The sequence below is a fragment of the Miscanthus floridulus genome, chromosome 4 (genome assembly GCF_019320115.1).
Source record: "Miscanthus floridulus cultivar M001 chromosome 4, ASM1932011v1, whole genome shotgun sequence".
NCBI classification, from domain to species: Eukaryota; Viridiplantae; Streptophyta; class Magnoliopsida; order Poales; family Poaceae; genus Miscanthus; species Miscanthus floridulus.
Genome location: NC_089583.1, coordinates 27,287,024 through 27,307,637, shown reverse-complemented (window position 1 = coordinate 27,307,637; position 20,614 = coordinate 27,287,024). Strand labels below are relative to the sequence as shown.

Sequence of the window (20,614 nt, the reverse complement as noted above, 5' to 3'; positions counted from 1 at the left end):
GATGAGCAGGGGAGGAGCTGCCGGCATGGGAGGGGAGAGGAGCATGGGAGGGAAGGGAGCTCACCTTGGGGACTTGGGGTGGTCGGCGGGGAGGGGTTCTAGTCGAGGACGAGCAGGGGAGGAGCAGGACCGGCGGGAGCAGAGGAGGAGCAGGGGAGGAGCAGAGGAGGAGCAGGGGAGGAGCAGGACCGGCGGGAGCAGAGGAGGAGCAGGGGAGGAGCAGAGGACGAGTAGGGGGACGAGCTTGGACGAGCAGAGGAGGAGCAGGACCGGCGGGAGGAGCAGGCCGCGCTCCCTTCTAATCCTCGCGCGCCTGGGTCTCGTGGCCGCGCGCGGGCCTGGCCGCGCGAGAATTCCTCCCGCGCTCCGATTTGGCGCGCCAAACTCGAGCTCGCCCTCGCCTAGCGCGCCTCCGCGCCGCGTCCGCGCCGCCTAGCGCCGCGATGCGCGCCTATGCCCCTAGTCGCGGCGACGGGCTTCGCCCAGCGACTAGGCGCCGCCTAGCCGAACTTTGCACTGAATGATGCATGTAAGGTGAACAATCTCGCATGGCCTCCCATAATTCAGGGCCCATCTTGTCCTACAGAGCTTCTGATTCTGAACATGCGATCAGTGGATTACGGTGGGTCTAATGACATGTGCAGCCCATGCGGCCATGCCTCAAAGAGGCACTAAGATCAGATCATTTTTCTAGCTCCTCCTATTTACGCCGTTGCACACATAAGAAGCTAAGAAAAGGATTCTAGAGCTGGATCAAGTTCAGGAGCCGAAGAAAGAAGACACTAAACAATTGCAGCCGAATAATAAAGAAATTACTTGCTACAATTTCTCTCCTCGGTTGGCCAACAATTGAACCAGTGGCCACTATCTTTTGTTTTATTTACTTACATAGGGTTCCACACTTAGAGTTGGAGCAAGATCAACCATCGCATCAGTGTTATCTAAGTTTATTTCTGTTTTAGGTGGCGGTAAGAGAAAATGTTAACCCCTCACTGACTGTACATGCCCTAAATTCTGTACCAAAAGCTACATGATCTCAGTATCAGAAACCATTCATTTCATACTGACTTGCTCAGCATGGTCTATAGTACCAGTACCAGCTTGCTGGACCAAATATGTTGATCACCGCCCACCAGAAGCAGCTGTTGGATCTTGGATGCAAAATCCTCTAGTGGTGGTTGAATGTCACGAAAATATCAACTGCGCCAATCTTTCAGTTATCACATCCTTCAATTCAAATACCACAAATCATAAGTTACCTGCCAGGCTGCCAACCTCCACCATACATGATCTAGTAAAATCATACACCATGATTAACTTCTATGCTATGGTACATATGGGTGAAGGTGGCATCAACCAGTTACAAATAGGCATAGGCAGTTCTGATATGTACTGCAAGACAACATATAACCTGTGGTCCAACAACATGTTATTCGTTACTTATTATTCCAGCCTACACGAAACACAATACGATATCCAGATTATACCATCGAGCAGGCTCTGCAGTTTTACAATATCTTCAGGGACAGGTAGCCTCGGAGCATTCGCACTGCAGAAAATGACGCAAGATTCATAACATGATCCTGATAGTACAACTCCTAACTTGCATAAATCAACTAAGGATTATATATAACAAATTGTACAGAACATAAGGTCATTACCTTAATAGCAATCCTGGCTTATGATTCTCTGAGTCTCTGGGCTGATATTTACTGAGCATGATATGAGCCCCTGTAACAGCAGGAGTGTTAAGAGGTTTGACCCACATGAGAATTGCATCAAAAACATATAACGCAAACATACAAAGTGAGATGCTGCATTAAGAAACCAACACTACTATTTTAACAACTAAATGGTAAACATGAATACTCTGAAATGGCAAGACGCAGAGTTTTTCATTAAGAAACATGCTAATGCATTTTGCTCTGGACTCTGGAGTACAGCTTAATATTTAGATTTTCATTAAGAAATGGGAAGCGTGAGAGATTGAAATAAAAAAAGGATGAGCAAACTAATGCTCCCTTATAAGGTACAAACATCATCTAACAATAGCTTCTATGGTACAAACTTTAAGAGTATAGTACATTTGATACTTCAGGAGCTATATATTTACTGTTCTGCTTTTTAACGACTCAACACATTCCAATTCTTTTGAATATATTCTAAGCATTCTAGCAATCCTCGCAATTTTTCAAATGACTCTGTTTCAGGGAACTCAAATCTTGCATCAGTTAGCTATCCAATCTAGAATGTCTTTCCCACGTTGGCACATGTACAATCATCACCACAAATGTGACATCAAATTTATGCTAAATTTCAAAATTGAAATCACCATCTCATCTTCTAGCTACTGTAATAGTGCAAGCCTCTAACAAATCTGGAGGCACCTTTTCATGGAAAAACCTACATGGCCGAGTACTTCTGCATTATCCTAATCAAATGGTTTAGCAAAATATTTATAAAATCAGAAAAAAGACAACATTTGATGATAAATCTACTAGTATCTTTCCATATGGCATACAGATACTTGTTTGTTAGTAATCGAAGTTTGAAGTGTCGACAGCAAGCATTCTAGGGCAATATCGATTCTGAGATAGTAGTTCGATCCTTTGGTGACTCTTATTTGTCCACCATCCTGTTTCCTTCACCCTTTTGGCACCAGCTCAATCATATGATTGACTACTTTATGTTAATAATTCTTCAATGGCAGTTTATGGTACTGTTCCTTGCAATTAACATCTGTGTAATTAGTTCCCATATTTATATTGTCATTAAAAAAACACTCTTTGTAATGAGCCTGATTGTTATGTTAGAACAAACTTGCCTAAGGCCACATTCATAAATAGACTAAACCACATTCAACGCAAATACTCTGAGATATACCTACCCTTCAGGACTAAAACTGTGTTGTTAGCACAAATGTACAATGGAGGTAGACAGACTAACAAAGGCATCCAACAAATCCATAATTGTACAAATGGACTCACCCGAATTTGTTGGATCCATATTTGCACTAATAAATAAATAACTATTTATGACAGTTCCCTTACAACCTCCAATACATTTACGTGCAAACTAACAGATTTATCTGAATAGAGGAACAGCATAAAAACACAGATGCATTATTGGTCATATAAAAATTAGATTATTCTCACAAATATAGAAAGAAGAAGGTTGAAATAAATAAGTTCCTTACTTTTGTTAACATGGAAATGCCAAGCCAAAACTATGACAAGAAAGGAGATGCCACTGAACCCTATTCCATATTCGCTTACCACCAAGTATGATGGTGCTGTCCATACAGATGCTAGGGACATATCATATGGAACGAAAGAACTATTTTCCAGTTGTCCATCCCACATCCGAGCTATCACTGCCTATACTTTGAATAAAGTATCCATACCACTAATCTTTCCAATTCTTTTCAATCCAGATTCAATTCTTTTCAATCAAAATTCAATCACAAGCTCACAACCAATATCATCATCGAAAGCTAGGAACCATTAAAAAAATGAAGCAATATCACTATTAACATCTCAGGTGAACGTAGAAGTCCTTATGATCATGCAAAATTGCAAATCCCGTTCAGCAATTCAGATGATTCAATCCACGATAACTATACCCAGAAAAGTTGAATCCGGCCCCTGATTAACCTAATGCAAATCCTTCAGTTTTACCACAAATTTAAGTTAAAAAAATACTACAAATTCAGTAATACTTATAAACAGATCCAGCAGCTAAAAATGTTGAAGTTATAGCATTCCATGTCCTTAAGTGTTAGGAAATTCTCTAACCCAATTCCAAAGCCCCAGTCTTTGAAGGCATCAGTCTTAACTGCTGAGCAAACTATTGGTAACGGGATAACAAAGTCCGTAAACAATCTATCGCGAGAACACGCAATTACCTTCACAGGGATGTGGAAACGGAACACCTCGATCGAGCCGACAACCTCAGAGACGATCTCCAGCGGCACTGACCCCGCGGCCACGTCCCCGATGAGCTCGATCACATCATCCAGCACCCTCCCTGCGTCCACCCACACCTGGGCATCCGCATAGACCTCATGCCTGGCCGCAAGCTCGCCGGACCAGGGCCACGCCTTGGCGGACCCGAGCAGGTGCCCGCGGTAGGAGACGGCGGCGGAGACGGAGCGGTAGCGGAGCGGGAGGACGAATCCGGGGTTGCGGACGCGGAGCCGCAGCGCGAGGCCGAGGTCGAGGACCGGCGGCTGCACGCGGAAGCTGTCGACCCGGAAGTCGGCGACGCGGGCGGCGGGCGCGGACGGGTAGAGGAGGAAGGCGGCGCCCGCGAGGAGCGCGAGGAATAGGAGGAGCGGGAGCGTCCGCGTGCAGAGGCGGCGGAGGCAGGGCGCGCGGCGCGGGCGCAGGCGGCGGAGGCGGACGAGCACCGGGGAGCAGGGCGCCGGGACCGGGACGAAGACGAGCGTCGGGGCCGGCGGCGGCGGGGAGGGATGCGCGTAGGAGGCGGCCGGGTAGGCGTAGTAGGGCTGCTGAGCGGGATGCGGCGGCGCTAGGAGGGGCTGGCCTAGGTGCGCGTGCGGCTTCTCGCCGTCGCCGGTCGCCGCCGCGGAGGATGCCCATCGCCGCCGCGGTTGCGGGGGGAAGCGGGGGATCTGTTGGGGTCCTTGGGGAAAGGGAATGGAAATTTCGCAGCGGGTTGGGACCCGTCTCCAATAGAAATTAGACACGTGGACGCTGAAAGAGTGATGGGAAAGGATTCTCAATTTCTCAGAGGCCACAGCCCACAGGCCAGGATGACTTGTTGAGAAGATGGGCCCCGGTGGGCTGATTCTCTCAGAAGCCCTCGCCCGTTGCTGAAAAAACCAGATATTGCTGGGAAGCTGCCGTGTAGAGTGTAGACCTGTGTTCGGCCCATGTTGGTCACCTTGGGGTCCGTTTGATTTGTGTATGCTGTTCTTTTTTTCTAAAAGTTTTTCGCGACCGTGCCGAGGCAGCTTTTACATTAAGCAGAAGTATATACCGTGTAATTCTCAAAAAAAAATACAAAGTTTAGATGGTAATCGCTTGATTACCGGGCCAAACGCACCCTGAGCTCACGCGATTGTTGATTACAAACAAGCTACTTCACGACAACAAAACCTACTAGCACGGCGGCAAAACTCAAAGTAGTATCAGCTAGCGACGCAACGTCCCCACTCTCAACCCTGCGGCTACAAAGCATCATTGTCTTGCAATTGTTGTTTAGCATAGCAGTACGTGTATGCCCTAGTGCCCTAGTGATGTGCCCAATCATGGATGGCTGCCGTAGAAGGTCGCCATCACTTTGCTGCTCGTAGTAGAGGCATCTGATTCTGAAGCTGAGCAAGTGCCAAGGTGTTAATCACTCAATAGCGTGATTTGGACGGCCAGAAGCTCTGGTCGCTTTCCTGCAAACTATTCCCATCGTCTACAGTGCCTTCCAGAGCTACCTAGTGGTTCATAACTCTCATTGATCGTGAGACCATGACGTTTAGAACTTGCTAATAGGATAGCAAGCACAAAGATGGTTATTTTCGGCGTATTTATGCCTAACAATGGTTAGTTTTGTCGTCCATTGCAAATTGGGAAGATAAACCTAATCTCTGACAAGCAGGTCCCACGACTGTTATAATGCTAACAAGTTTTTAGCAAGTTCAAAAATTTTAACAGCTACTAAATTCTCTCTGAAGAGGACTAGTGGCTGAAGTTAGAAGTTGCAACATTCAAGCTACAATGCTGACATGCCCTCAAGTTGTTCAATGTAGCAGCAGCCTAGAATAAAATAAAATGCAATAAATTTTCTATGCAACATATATTCTTCTTCCAAATAAAAAAACTATGGATTAACAGAGAGACGATTCCTCAGCAGACAGAGGCCATCCCCTGCCACGTCGCCATGGGCCAGGGTCTCCTAGAGAAGAACACCCTAACTGGAAAGGACAACGGCACCTTCAGACTTCAGACTTCAGTGCACCAGCACAACCAAGCACCTCTTCAAGGGGACGACATCACTTCTTTCCAAAAAAAAATGAAAATAAAACCCTCAAGGTAGAACACCAAATGGCTTGCTAAAGACGCATCCAGATATACTCCTATGTATATGAGACATTCCTTCACTTGCAAGTTGCAGGTAGCAGCACTGCAAGCCTGCAGCAGCATTGTACTTTGATGCTCCAAGATCCAACATCCAGCGATACATGGCGCATAATCAGGGTACTAATTACCGAATATATACAGAGAATCAAACGCTACTGACCAGAAATTTTTTGGGTTTTAGAGGCTCGGCTCGGCTTCCAATGCAAGCAGGCGACCAACCGCAGCCATTCAGCAGATAAACAGATTGATCACTCAGCTGTTCTTGGCCTCTTGCAGCATCTCCACCACCTTCTTCATCCTGGGCCGCTTCGCCGGGGCGCGCTCAAGAAAGGAGTGAATTGCCTAGGGTTTGTCGGCGTGCTTGCTGCAGTTTCTCTTGGTAAGACATCAAACCTTTATCCCCTTGTTTGGACTAAGTTCCATGGATCAAATCATTTTTTTAAGTGGAGTTTAGATGGAGTAATTCCCGAAGTTAATCTCGCCCACGTTCGGAAAACCCATCAGATTAGGCAGTTTCTGTTCATCGCTGTTTTAGGTCATTTTATTGGCCTCAATAATTTTTGCCACTATGGACAAAGTTGTAGAGGAATTCGTTATCTTTCTTTTGACGCCAAGATCACCCCCATAGCCTCCGTATTCTTGGAGATATGATCGTGTGAAATAGGCTGTTTTCCAGTGACGAGTTTCTGGACAGTTTTAGATCTAATCCATTTTTGGCCTTTTTACTAGAAGAATTTGAACTTGGTATCTAAATGAAAGTTGTAGAGTTTTTCTTTATATTTCCATATTGTTAGATAACACGTTGTTTGGACGAGTATGTCTCCAGTTATGATTTTTATAACTTTGCTGTCCTGTTTTGACTGACAGAAAAGTTCAGTTAACTTAAGTCAATGTTTATGCTATCTTGGAGACCTCTAATGCCAAATATTATAATACCAAAGTTGTACATAAATGAGTTTTCTATCATCTGGTAGATTTAAGTAATTTATTAATGTATGGTTGTTTGTCTATGAAAAAGAGAAGGGACAGTGCTGCTGTCACAATCGGTAGCGAGATGGTAGATGTTTTAAACGGGGGTTTGGGATGCTTTAATTGTATAATTTGTTATTTGTTTCGATTGTATGATGGTGTTAGTACTGAGATGTTCTTATGAGCAGGTGGTGCACCTTCGATCGTGCTTAGCTCTCACTTTTGATCTTCGGTGAAGGCAAGTAAACGTGACGATGTGGTTCCCATGCTTTAGCTTGGTTGTTTGAATTGCCTCCACTTAATTTTTAGTATCTCGCACTAGACATTTAATCTAAATTTGAAGTTACCTTGAAGTATATGGACTTATATCTTTTGGCTTTGTTATTGAATTATGAAGTACATGAATTACTCACAATGCAATATTTGCATTTGCACTCTTCCCGTTGATATGCATTTGAGGAAACTGTAGCCAAATTGGTGCGGTAAGTACCGGTACAACAACGCGCATTGATGAGCTTTGTGGTTGCAGCCCTCACTCCCTCTTGTTGGGACGTGTGGGTAGAAGTGAAGTCATGCATTGCACTGCATCATTCACATATGCATTGCATGGCATCATTCGCATCTGCATTGCACTGCATCATTCACATATGTATTGCATGGCATCATTCACATTTGCATTGCATTGCATCATTCACCTTTGTACTTTTAATATATTTACATTACAGTTCTATGAAACAATGGATGTATCTACTATCATGTTTTAAATTTGATATTTAATCAACTATGATTTGAATAACTCAGTTAAGGCAGTTTGCTTGCTGAGGTTTTCCATAAACCTCACACGTTGTTTTCCCCTCAGGTGTTTGAGCCTGGAAGATGCATGCTTGGGAGGGAGTAGCAACACGTGTGCATGTCACCTTGGAGTCAAATAATCTGTGGGACACATGTGTTGTAATAATAATAATATGTAACCATGGTTTAGTTGGTTCAAACTATATGCTTTATGTTGGATCTGGTTTTTGGTTGGATGAGTTATGACAATTTAGTGATCAGTAAAGATATTTTATAGTTGATCTTTATGATTATTGTTGCTTCCGCATACTCTAATGTTGGGTTGTTTTCTTTGTGCTGAACTGTGGTAATTCTCCAGAAGATTTTTGTTGTTTTTTTTCTTCTAGGGTGTTACACGCAGGGTGCCCGCCGTCATGGAGAGGTCCATTATGGTGTCCTGACCAGTGCAACCACCGCCCATCATCTCGCGTTGACCCCTAGGTGAGCGTCGACCTCGTAGATAGGTCAGCGTGGGTCTCATGTGGTCAGCGTAAGCACTAGTGCCACCGCTCGCCGCGCTAGAGCGCGTAGGGATGGCCGAGGACCTTGCCATTGTAAAGAGGAGAAGATCTAAGGGTTCCATTGCAAAGTCACTGTCTATAGAAATAGTAACGTGGACTGCGGGTTGTATTGCTCATAGTGCAGGGGCGTTTTTGCAAGAGTGACATCGCACGCGGGCTTCCTCGCCGTGGGCCGCCACGCGCTCGCGCGCACATTGTGCCTCGTGGGCCACGTTGGGCCGAAATGAGTTTTTTTTGTGGAGAATAGAAATAGCTTTTCATTTTAATTCTGAGTTGAACTTTGGTGAATCATATAAAATCATGTAGGTATCCAAAAATTGTGAAACCAATTTTGTTAGGTTCCTAAAATTGTGTTCTATCTGTTAGTGTATTTAGTTCATATATATATTTGTTGATACCAGCGGCTATTAAATCATTTGCAAGTGTTTAGTATTATTTAGATTAGTATTTGTAGGAATTTTCGTGGCAAATTGGTAATAGCTTTGACCATGAAGTTTTTATAGTTCATTCATTGTATTATTATGTGCTCACAGTAAATTTTGTAGCCTAGCCTTAGAATAGGATGATAAATATGGTAGCTAAGAACTCCTTGTTTTAGTATATGTGAAATCGTAAATAAAGTAAGAAATACATTTTTGGTTGCTAAGATAATTCTTGAATGTTTCATTCCTGTTTAGTGGAGAGGATGGGTAGCTTAGCATCTTAGTCATTAGAGTTAGCTTAGTAGCTTGGTAGATGTATTGTTATTTTAAGAGCTGCTGTTGCTAAAATGCTAAGTATTGCATCATCATTGCATGCATGTAGAGAACGCATTGGTGGAGTTCGTGACTGAGGGCGAGCAGTAGTATGAAGAGGTGATTGAAGAGTACGAGGAGGAGATCCTCATGTAGGAGGATATCCCAGAGCCACCACTGACTGACTGAGCTGACACCACGCCTACCCAAGGCAAGCCGCGGTGCATAACCCTTATTTTGAATAATCACTTGATATATATATCTGTGTGTGTGTGTGATGTGCATTTATGTTACAGGCAGTTTATGGAAACTACATGCATAGATAACCTACCTATGAGTCCTACTAGCATTGGTGGGTGTAAGAGGTTGTGTTCCACGGCCAATGGTGCATAGCTTGGTTACACTGTTTTCCCTGTCTGTGTCGGTTAAGGACCGGCCGTTGCATTAGATTCTAGTTAGGTCACAGACTTATTATCCTGATCAAAGGTCCATATGTGGTTTTGGTAATTGAGTGACAACCTAGGAGGACTAATTGTGTTTATGTGAGATACATAGGTGATTAGTCCATAGGTACATATGTGTGAGCAACATATGCCATGAAGGTGAAAATGGCTTGGAGATGTTGCAAAGCTCACACATGTGATGATGAAGGAGCTTAATGCACATGAGATATGACATTGAGTCATGTGATCAAGGTGGAGAAGATCAAGACAAGACTTGGCTTGATGGACTGGTTGCAAGCGTGAAGGGCAAGTCGGAGGCTTTAGAGCGATGGACCTCATGGCGGTGAAGCTTGAGCTAGACTTGGCTTCGATGGACGAAGACAACAGTGAAAAGCAAGTGAAGTCAAGATCGATGAACCAATATGATCACATGATGATATGAAGTGGATCATATCATTGTTGATCATGTTGGTGCATATGTTGCATCGACATTGGAGGAGATGGAATGGAATGCGCAAGGCAAAGGTATAACCTAGGGCATTTCATTTCACTGGTCATAGGTGTGTAGAGAAGTTGATGACCAGGTTTAGGATAGATGGTCGTACTATCAAGAGGGGCAAACTTATTTGCATATCGGTCATTTAGTGCCACTCGAGTGATCCAACTTTGCATCATCACTAGGATCGAGTGGTGTGGCAAGTTGAGTGACTAATCCTTTGGAAAATGTTTGTGAAAAGCTAACACACATACACATGGTGGTGCACACTTGGTGGTGTTGGCACATTTGCAAAGGAGAAGAAGTTAGAGTTGTCGTGAATCAACTTAGAGAAGAGAAAAAAGTTTTTCGGTGTACTCCGAACTATATGATGGTCCTTGGATTTGAATACTGTTTTGATCCACTGTGATTTGGATCAAGTATGCATGTGGGATGTGTAGCCCTCTGAGTAAGCTTTCCAAAATGTCCAAGATCATTGAAATCGGAGTTCGGAGCTAAGAGTTATAGCCATTTTAGCGCTGAAAGGTCTATGACCGAACGCTGGCGCGATAAACGACTGGACGCTCAGGGTCTGCGTCCGGTCAGCACCAGCGAGTCCGGTCATAGCATTTGGTCAGTGTTTTTAGCGTGTCCAGAAGGGACCGGATGCTGGGAGAGTCCGGTCAATGATGACCGGACGCGTCCGGTCGCTAAAAATGTCTCTAGAACCTCTCTGTAAGTGACCGAACGCTGGGGTCCAGCGTCCGGTCAGTACACGCTTTGTCTAGTGAAGGGGTAATGGCTATTTTAGCCCTTGGGGCTATAAAGGAGTGTGTGGCCGACTGTGGGCTGGTTGCTGAGCACCCTCACGCTTATGTGGCTTGTGTAGGAGTGCTTGGATGCCCTCTAACTCACTTGTGCTTGCAAGAGTGCGAATCGATTGCGAGTGAGTGTGATTCTAGTGCGTTGCATTGTGAGATTGCATCGAGTTGCAAGCCAGTGGTGCTTGTTACTCTTGGAGGTTGCCACCTCCAAGACGGCTTGGTGGTGGTCTCCGTCGAAGCCCGCAAGAAGCTTGTGCGGTGCTCCAGAGAAGAGCTTTGTGAGGGGCATTGTTCTCGCCCCGTAGGAGCCACAAAGAGCAACTCTAGTTGAGCGTGTCATTGAGCTACCCTCACTTTCGGGGTAGATTCTTGCGGTGCCCGACGTGCGGGCTTGGCGGGTGATGCCAATTAGCCGCCGAACCACCAAGTGAGCGGTCGACACAACGGGGACGTAGCGTGTTGGCAAGCACGTGAACCTCGGGAGAAAATCACCGTGTCAACCTTGTTCTTCCCGTTGGTTTACAATCCCCTTACACAAGCTTGTGATTACTTTTATATACATTGTGCTTGTGTAGTTGCTCTTGTAATTAGTTAGCTTGTGTAGCTCACTAGTTACCTTCTTGCTTGTGTAGCATAGAAGTAGCTCCTTTGCGTGGCTAATTTGGTTTGTGTAACCTTGTTAGTCACTTTGCTTAGTTTGTGTAGCTAAGTATTTGTACTCTCTAATTTGGTATTGGTTGCCTTGTTATTGAGCATTGCTAGTGAGCTTAGTTGGCTTTATGCTTTTGCTTACTAGCATGTGTAGGAGCTCCCTCATTGCTTGAAATGCTAGTGGCATAGGTTTGTGTAACCTTGCTCCTAGAATTGGTTAGGTGAGCTCTAGTTAGCCCAGGCACCTTTGTTGCTTAATTAGGATCGTTGCAAGGTGCTAGAGAACATAGATAGAGGGATGCAGTCTTGGCTAGACCGATAGTTTTAATTTTACACTTATTTCGGTTAGCCGACGCGATTAAGTTTTAGGAATGACTATTCACCCCCCTCTAGTCGCCATCTTGACCCTACAAGTGGTATCGGAGCTAGGTCTCTCATTTGTGGTCTTTACTGACCCAAGAGGATGGCATCTAGTAGGCTAGATGTTGAGTGTGACTCACACATTTTTTATGGCACAAACTTTGCACAATGGAAAAATCACATGCTTGATCATTTTCGTGCAAAGGGACCTAAGTTTTGTTGGATTTCACTAGTGGTCTCACTCATGTATTGGACCATAGAAATCTCACCAATGCTCAAAGAGTTCTCTATAAACTTGATGCACATGCTTGTTGTTTTCAAATAGATGCATTGAGTTTTGATTTGATGAAACAAGTAAACTACATGGGAACCGCTCGTGAGATATGGGAGTCCATCAAGCGCACCTTCGGTGATTCCTCCACATGGGATGATGGCAAGTTCAAGAAGGAGGAGGTGCATGAGGATGTTGAGCATGACCACAACTCCAGTGATTGTGGAAGATTGCTCCACCTCATGGTCAAGTGATGATGATGATCAATCCACTACAAGTTCACTTGGCAAGATTGATGATGCCACAAGTGTTGCAAATGATGATGCTACCCCATGCACACTTGATGGTTATGGTGATGGATCATGCCCGGATAACATTGCTACTACAAGCTCTCCTACTTCACCACATTGCTTCATGTCACAAGGTGACACCAAGGTATCAAATAATAATGTGGTTGATCATGTTGATTCATATGATGAGCTTGTTAGTAGACTTGCTAGAATGACCATGTCTTTAGAAAATGAGAAAGCAAAAATATTGAAATTAGAAAATGAAAACTCATTTCTAAAGAACTCTTGTGAAGAACATAAGAAATTACTTGATGCTTTTAAATCTTCACATGATGAGCTAAAATTGAATCATGAGACACTTCTTGCATCTCATGATGAATTATTAGAACAACATGCTTCTCTCATTAACATGTTTACAAATAAACTTAAAAATAATGAGAGCTCATCACATGGATCAAATGATAAATCACAAATTGTTGCTAACCCTTGTGATGTAGGCAAGAAGCATGTATCCACCTCTTGTGATGATTTATTAGATATGCCATGCTCTTCACATATAGATGCTTGTTCTACTTCTATGTCTTGTGAAACTAACCTTTTGAAGGAGAACAATGAGCTCAATGAACAAGTGAAAAAATTGAGCAACAAGCTAGAGAGGTGCTACAACTCAAAAGTCACCTTTGAGCACATGTTGAAGACTCAAAGAAACTATGGATGACAAGTGTGGCCTTGGCTTCAAGAAGAAGATGACAAAGGGCAAAATAAAGAGAGAAAGAAAGATGAAGAAGATACAACAAAGAAAGCTCTCTCATACCATGTGCTACCGGTGTCATGAAGCGGGACACATTGCAAATGGTTGCCCTAATATTGGGAAGCTCAAGAAGATAAAAGAAGAAGAGAGGCCCAAGCATGTGAAGTGCTTAAAGTGCCACACTTGGGGTCACCTTACCTCAATGTGCCCAACCAAGCAATTGGTGAAGCAACTAGAAGAGCCTCAACCAAAGCCACAAGTTGAGAAAGAGAAGACACCCCAAGAGCAAATCAAGATCAACTATGAAGATGGTGGTGATTTGATGATAAAGAAGAAGAAAACTAGAAGGGGTGGAAAAGCAAGAGAAAGAGCATTGTGTCTAAGGATGAATCAAGATACAAAGAAAATGAGCAAGAACGAAGAAGAGAAAATGGAGAAGATTGCTCACATGAGATGCTATAGTTGTGACACATTGGGTCACCTAGCTTCAGGTTGTCCAAACAAGCTTGAGAAGAAGGCTCAAGCAAATAAGGAGAAGCAAGGCAATGAGAAGCACAACATGAGAAAGGAAGAAAAGGCTCAAGCAAAGAAAAAGTGCTACTCATGCCAGGAAAGGAGACACATGGCACATTCATGTCCCCAAGGTAACACTCCTAAGCCTATTTCAATTCATGATGATTCTATGCTTAGGAAAGATGGTAATGGTACCTCTATGGTTGCTATTGCAAAATATCCCGCTACTCATACTAAGGCATTGCCTAAGTATGTTGCTCCTAACTTGATATGACCCAAAATTATTTGGGTGCCATCAAAAAATGGATGAATGTGTGTAGGTACCATGGCATTAGAGACTTGATTCAATTGTTTTCATATTAATCACCATATGTTGAATCAAGCATTGAAGCTTAATGCAATTCTATCCCAATGCCAAGCCAAGAATTAGTGAAGTCCAAATGTGCTTCAACATACAAGTGTCATGATCAAGTTGTGGTGGTTTATTGGATTATTTGATGGCTTGCTAAAATACTTGAGTTAAAGCTTACAAATTGGATGATCATGAGCTAACCAAGGTATATATCTTGTTGATCATTTCATTTGGGTGCATATGAGTTGATTGAATTGGATAAATATGCAATGTTGCTTGCTATAAGATGTTTAAATGGATAAATTGATTTAGTAATTAAGTTTGGATTGATTTGTGTTGGATAAGTTCATATGATGACATATAGTAAATGGATTGAATGGATTTATATCTTGTGAAAGTATTCAAACAAGTTGATTTCAAGTTTGATTCACATTTGAAGTATAGCTCAAGTGATTGAAATCTATCCTATATTGCAAAATCTGAGCTAGCTATGATCTTAGCCATATTTGAGTGACAAAACTTATTGGGTTGGCATAAAACTTGGTTTACATGCTCTAGACTTATGGTATAAGATGCTGTATAAATTTCATGAGAATTGGATAAGAGATGCTTCAGTTTTGGAGTGAATCTTGTCAGCTATAGTGCAGCAGTTTTTAGCATGTAGCAGTGATGGAAGAATTGAAATCTGGTAGCAATCTAGAAGTCAAATGAAGCTCAAAATTTACAGCTGCTATATAACTTAGTGAAGCACATCTCCATCAAATTTTGTGGAATTTGGATTTGTACTTTGGGACACATGCATTTTTCTTTGAAGAGTATAAAATCTGCTAGAAAAGTGACAAATATTGAATCGATCTAGAGTCACTTTGATTGAAAGGTCCTCAAGTTAGAAACATGTTTATAAGTAATTGAGGCACCTAAGTTTGGTATTAATATGATCTTTAAGCATGACAATCAAAGAGTACAAGGCCATTTGATTGTGTAGTGTACTTTGCACCCATTCGGTACTCAAATTGAAAGATCAAGATCAAACTTAAGATGAAGATGAAGTTTAAGTTCTAGTGACTATTGGAAATCATTTGGTAGAAAGAAAAGGACTTAAACAAGTAGAAAGAAAAGGACTTAAAGAAGGAATCAAGGTTACTCATCAAGTTAAGTTCATCACTTGGATCAATCAATCAAGTTTTTTTCAAGTGAGTATCAAGAATGGTTCTTGGAGAGAGGTCACTTCTCCCTATTGTAGGGGCTTGCCGCCTATGAGTTGGTAAACTAAGTGTGGTACTTAGAAGGCTAACATGGAAGTGGTGATCCAAGAAATATTTGAGATTCTTAGTTGAAGCAATTGAAAGGGTTGACCGAGAAAAGCAAGCAACACCCAAAAGAGAGCTAATCATAATATTTTAAGTGGTATTCTCACATTGATGCTCTCATGCAAGCATTGATCAAAAGATGAAGCAAGTCAACCACAACAAAAAAGTGTACTTGATCATAAGTGGTATTCATTTCATATGGGTGAAGAATGGAATTCAAAATGGTATCTATTGGTCTTTACCAAGCTTATAATTAGACTTCACATTGTTATTGGAGTAATGAATTGAAATCTATGTGACTATCCTCTACTCCAACATAGCAAAGGTATCATTGTAATGTGCATAATCATTTCATCCCTTACTAGTATGCGGTTAGTGCATATAGTACATACCTCATAGGATCATGCATAACAAACAAAAGTTTTACATTCATAGCCTACCACTATTGCTTGAATGATTACTTGATCTAGTGGTTAGTATATGAATTTGTTCATGAGCTAAGTAAACCCAAGTACTTGATTTAATTTGGATTGCTAATAAGTGACAAGTACAACATTGGCAAGATAACCCTTGTAAAAGGTGTGTAGAAGCTTGTCATTGGTTTCAAACCGGACTTGGAAGTTTAGGCAAATCAATTTAGTTCAAGTCAACTTAGAAGCTCATGATAAGTAACAAGAGTATAAGCACAAGACAACAATGCAAATGGGTATCTAGATTGTTTATTTCAAGTGGTATCTAGACCCAAGTATTTCATCAAGAATTCATAAGTGATGTCTAGATCAACTCACAAGTGATATCCTATTAGTGGTACTCATAAAGATAACAAAGGTTCAAGAAATAGTTTCTATTGATAAATCCAACAAGTGGGTCCATACTAGAAGATTCTTTCAAGTGGTATCACATCTACACATGGTATCAATCATGCAAGACAATGGTTCCACAAGTGATCCTCAACTTTTAAGTGATCATCAAATGAAGAATGCATCCCTCACCTACAAGAGCTCAAGTGTATCAAATGGATGACCCATGCTATCACATAGGGGGAGGTGTCCCACAAATTGATATCAAGATCAAAGATCCTATGTGTGGTATCTCAAGAAGCAATACACAAGATACAAGTGGTACAAGTTACAAGTGGTATCTACAAGTGGTGTCATTCCAACAATCAAGTTGAAGCAAAACATATGCAAAAGATAAACTATCTAAATGTGCAACTACGGTTTTGCTAGTGTTTTGCTATCTCTACCGCAAAAGGAGTAATGTAAACAATGTAAATGCGGAAGCTTAAAGAGCAAGGTAGAGATATGCAAACTCCCATCGACGACTCCAGTATTTTTACCGAGGTTTCAAGAAGCACGCAAGCTTCCCCTGGTCCTTGAGTAGGGACTGCTCCTCGAGGTAGTCCAGGTCGCAGGTGGTGGCCACCACCCGCTTGGCGATGCTCTCGTTCCTTGCGTGCAGTGGAACCCCCTCCAGACAGAGGCGGACGTGGTACCTGAGGTTGCTGTTGTCGCCATGTGTGGGGAGCTGCCACTGCCGGATGCGGATGTCCAGGTTGCCGTAGGGGAAGTTTCGTTGATCGACGGCCGCATCCCGGTGGTGGCGATGCTTGAAGTCGATGAAGTAGTCTTCCGGGAAGTGCTTCGCAGCGGTGATGTCGTCTGGTCGCACAGCGAAGTAGGAGCAGAAGGTCCGCTTGATGACATCAAGGCCCAATGTCGGCCGGTCCTTGCCAAGCTAGGCCAGCACCGCGTGGGAGGACAGGCGCGCCAGTTCGCGCTCCATGTCCCCCGTGGATGACGCCACCGCAAATGCATCCATGGGGCGCGCCGCCGGGTCGCCGTGCCGAACCATGGCTGGGGGCGAGAGGGGTGGGAAGTTGGTGTCGTCGAGGCGTGGCGGCGGGGGCGGGGAACAGGGAAGAACAGCAGCGGCACTGTTTCTCTTGAGCGACCACAACAGGCACACTTCACTGGATCCCTGCAATCCGCTGCAAAATGTCCAACGGCCAAGCAACGAAAGCATTTACCAGGATTTTGCCGTTGCTCTGGATGTACTGCGAAGGATGCCCGGTGGTTGGACGACTTGAAGATGGCGTATTGACTCCCTGTCTGCGTCGCCAGGCCCTCGGCCTCACCTCCGTCCACCCTTCCAGCTTGTCTGAGGGTACCTCACTACCTCTTGCTTGGAGCAGTGCGCTTTTGAAGCGGCAGAGGGATGGGCAGCTTCGGCCGCGGAGGGGGGAATTGAATGTCCCCCTGATGTCTTGACAGGATGGGAGCCGGTCGCAGCGGGGGAAGCCGCAGTCAATGCAGATCTGAGGCAGGATTTGCTGGCTCGCGGATCTCCAGCGCTTGACGAGGAAGGACGCCCGGTGGTTGGAGAAGCAGCTAAATTGAACAGAACCTTCTTGATTGGCCCAGACTTGCAAGGGAGGACGATCGATCTGTGCGGGGGCGAGTGATCTGTGCATGGCGACGGTGCCACCACGATGGATTTGAGGCGGGGCTTGGTGGGGCGCAATGGCTGCTGGGGTGGGGATTGGAGCTGGATCTCGGAGGTGGGGGCCAGGTTTTGGGTCGGGAGACCGGGCATGGATCTGCATAATCTGGGGGCTTGGATGGGAAGCACGCCGGCAAGGAGTGGGGGGATTCAGCGGTGGCGACGGTCTTGGGCTCCGCCGCAGTGGGGGCGACGCGCGAGAGACGGGGGAAGACGAGAGGCCATTACAACCAATACCAAGTTAAACCGACTTTACGTCCCTCCATTGGCTACTCTCAGAAGATGTCATCGTGATGAACATTCACATGAACACATTTGAGTTTATCTTCCTGTAATCTCTATCTCTTCTCTACATTAAAAAATCATTATTGTCATCGTCGTGTGCTAATCATCGCCTCGCTCCCGCTGCCTATCGCCCGCAACAGAAGGCACGACTTCGACACCGTGTCGGACACCACGTGCTCCCGTCGTGTGCTAATCCGGGTCGGTTCCGACAGAATTGGCGTTGAGGGCGAAGGAGTATTTTCTTCAACGTGCTTGCCTTCTTACTCACCGATGCGGCTGCAGCGCTCTCGCATGCGCACGACGCTGCGTGGTCACAGTCCAGCGCGAGCGCAAGCTGCCGCGTGATCGCCGTCGCACGGATACAAGAGCTCGCGCTCGCCGTCGCGCAGTCGCATGCGCCCGCGCTCGCCGATGTGCTGCTGCGCTCAACGCCGGCGCGCCGCGCCACCACGCGCCTGTCCACGAGCACCCCTGCCACGCCGCGCACCCACCCTCCGCCCGCGTCATGCACGCCTTGCCTGAGCCGTCGCATCTCGCGCAGAGAAGAAAGAGGATGGGGACGAGACTCACGAGATGGCGAGAGGAAAGGATAAGGGGAGAGAAAAGACAGGTGGTTGAGGAGAAATTTGTTAGCGCCGTGGATTGAATGAGTTGGTTTCGTTCAAAAAAAAAAGGGAGAGAGAAAATGAGTAGGTTTCTATTGAGAGTTTCTTGTTAACGTGGAGCCTACCAGTATTTTCAGGTAATGGGAGTGTTTGGTTTCTTGTTAACGTGGAGCCTACCAGTATTTTCAGGTAATGGGAGTGTTCGGCTAGCCTAATAAGACAGCTTATTTGCTGGCTTATAAGCCACGGTACAGTATTTTTCTCTCTAAAAAAACCAGCCATACAAATCAGCACCAGCGGCTTTTCGACCCGCCGAACACTCCCAATATATACATGAATGTATACAAAAATAAAAATGCTTGGAAAACGTCTTAAAACACCTAGGCTCTAGGCCATGGGTCATCGCCTACCGCCTAGCGCCTCCTTGAACATTGTTAAATATGATTAAAAGGAAAGATGAATGAAAGAATTAATTCGCTCTTTAACATTAGTTATATATATAGATAAACAGATTCTTGTCGGGGATCAATATTAGGGTACTCGAAGAGGAGGAGATAATGACCGTCAACGTTGATTCATCCATGCGATCAAGAGCGTGGCTACACCACTTGTCGGGGTCACTCCTCGTCCGTCCACCGAGACCATGGGCCCCGCCTCAAGCTGACTCCCGAGGACTGACTCCACCTCGCCCGATGTCTAAGGGCAGACTCCATCTCGCCCAACCCCCGAGGGCTGGCTCTGCCTCGCCCGATGTCTGGGGGAAGGCTCCGCCTCGACCGACGTCCGAGGGCTGGCTCTGCCTCACCCGACATCTGGGGGCTGGCTCTATCTCGCCTGACGTTCGGGGGCTGGCTCCGCCTCGCCCGACGTTTGCGCGCCGCTCCTTCATAACTATGGGCATAGATAAGGCAGGACACTCAAGTCAATCACAATACCAAGTACCATACCTTGCACGTCTGCAGGAAAGTATCAGTCAGGATATAACAAGACGGGAGCTTTAAGCCCTTATAGGCATGTCAGAGCCCGAACAGTGTTGTAGGCGCCGACATTTGTGTTACAGTGTTGTGGGCGCCGCCATTTGCCCTCGGGCGCGGATCCTAACGGAAGCATACGACAACCACTACGGTCCAGGAGGGAAACTCGCATCATCTACAGTAACGAGCGTGCGGTCACTACGCCATCTGCTCCCCGTAGGGTCACGGATCAGCACCATGGTCCGTCGCGCCGACCACTGGAGCGGGATGGGACGTGACCACTTGCTGACAAAGCCAGAACATGGCATCATCAGCGGATAGACGCCCAGTGCGGCCCTATCAGGATCAGCGGAACATGCACCCAGCATGGAGCTATCCCTGGCACCGTCTGCCATGTCAGCGGGGCTCGCTCAGAGGAAAAAGAAGACCCAACATCTTTGAAGGACCTTCTTTACCTCTGGTTTTTCTTCTTTCTCCCATCAGTAATCCCTACTTTCCCTTGGCCTATAAAAGGGGAAGACAGGACACCCCACTAAAGGGACCGATTGATTCAACACACCACGCATCACATCACACATAGCTGAGCAGCGACCAAGCTCTCAACACCCATTCGACCTTTCCATCAGAGATTTGGGACATTTTCCCTCTCTCGCCCATGTTTGTAACCCCTACTATGAACTTTTTAGTGCTAATAATATGAGCAACATCCATGAACTGGACGTAGGGATATTATATCCGAACCAATATAAACCTTGTATCCATTTAGCAAACCATCTGGGTCAGACACGTAATAACACAAATTTACTCATTGGTGTTTACTCGAAACACCGATAGTTGGCGCGTCAGGTAGGGGACCTT

General features: G+C 45.0%; 1 protein-coding gene across 1 annotated transcript; it reads right to left on the bottom strand.

The window, feature by feature from the left end:
- Positions 1-1,211: 1,211 nt before the first annotated feature.
- LOC136548307 (uncharacterized) lies at positions 1,212-18,709 on the bottom strand. Its single transcript, XM_066539884.1, has 6 exons — positions 18,446-18,709; positions 17,140-17,370; positions 16,730-17,085; positions 3,905-4,715; positions 1,662-1,731; positions 1,212-1,549 (listed from the first exon to the last, which is right to left on the bottom strand). Exons 1-5 carry the CDS (start codon positions 18,707-18,709, stop codon positions 1,663-1,665), a joined length of 1,731 nt encoding a protein of 576 aa, XP_066395981.1. The 3' UTR covers positions 1,212-1,549; position 1,662.
- Between the last annotated feature and the right edge of the window lie 1,905 nt (positions 18,710-20,614).

Coding starts and splice junctions, on each gene's coding strand:
- LOC136548307 (XM_066539884.1), bottom strand. CDS start 18,709: ATGCGACGGCTCAGGCAAGGCGTGCATGACGCGGGCGGAGGGTGGGTG. Junction 4,716..16,729: donor GCGTGCTTCTTGAAACCTCG/GTAAAAATACTG, acceptor TCACTCTTTCAG/CGTCCACGTGTCTAATTTCT. Junction 1,732..3,904: donor GTTTCCACATCCCTGTGAAG/GTAATTGCGTGT, acceptor CTGCTGTTACAG/GGGCTCATATCATGCTCAGT.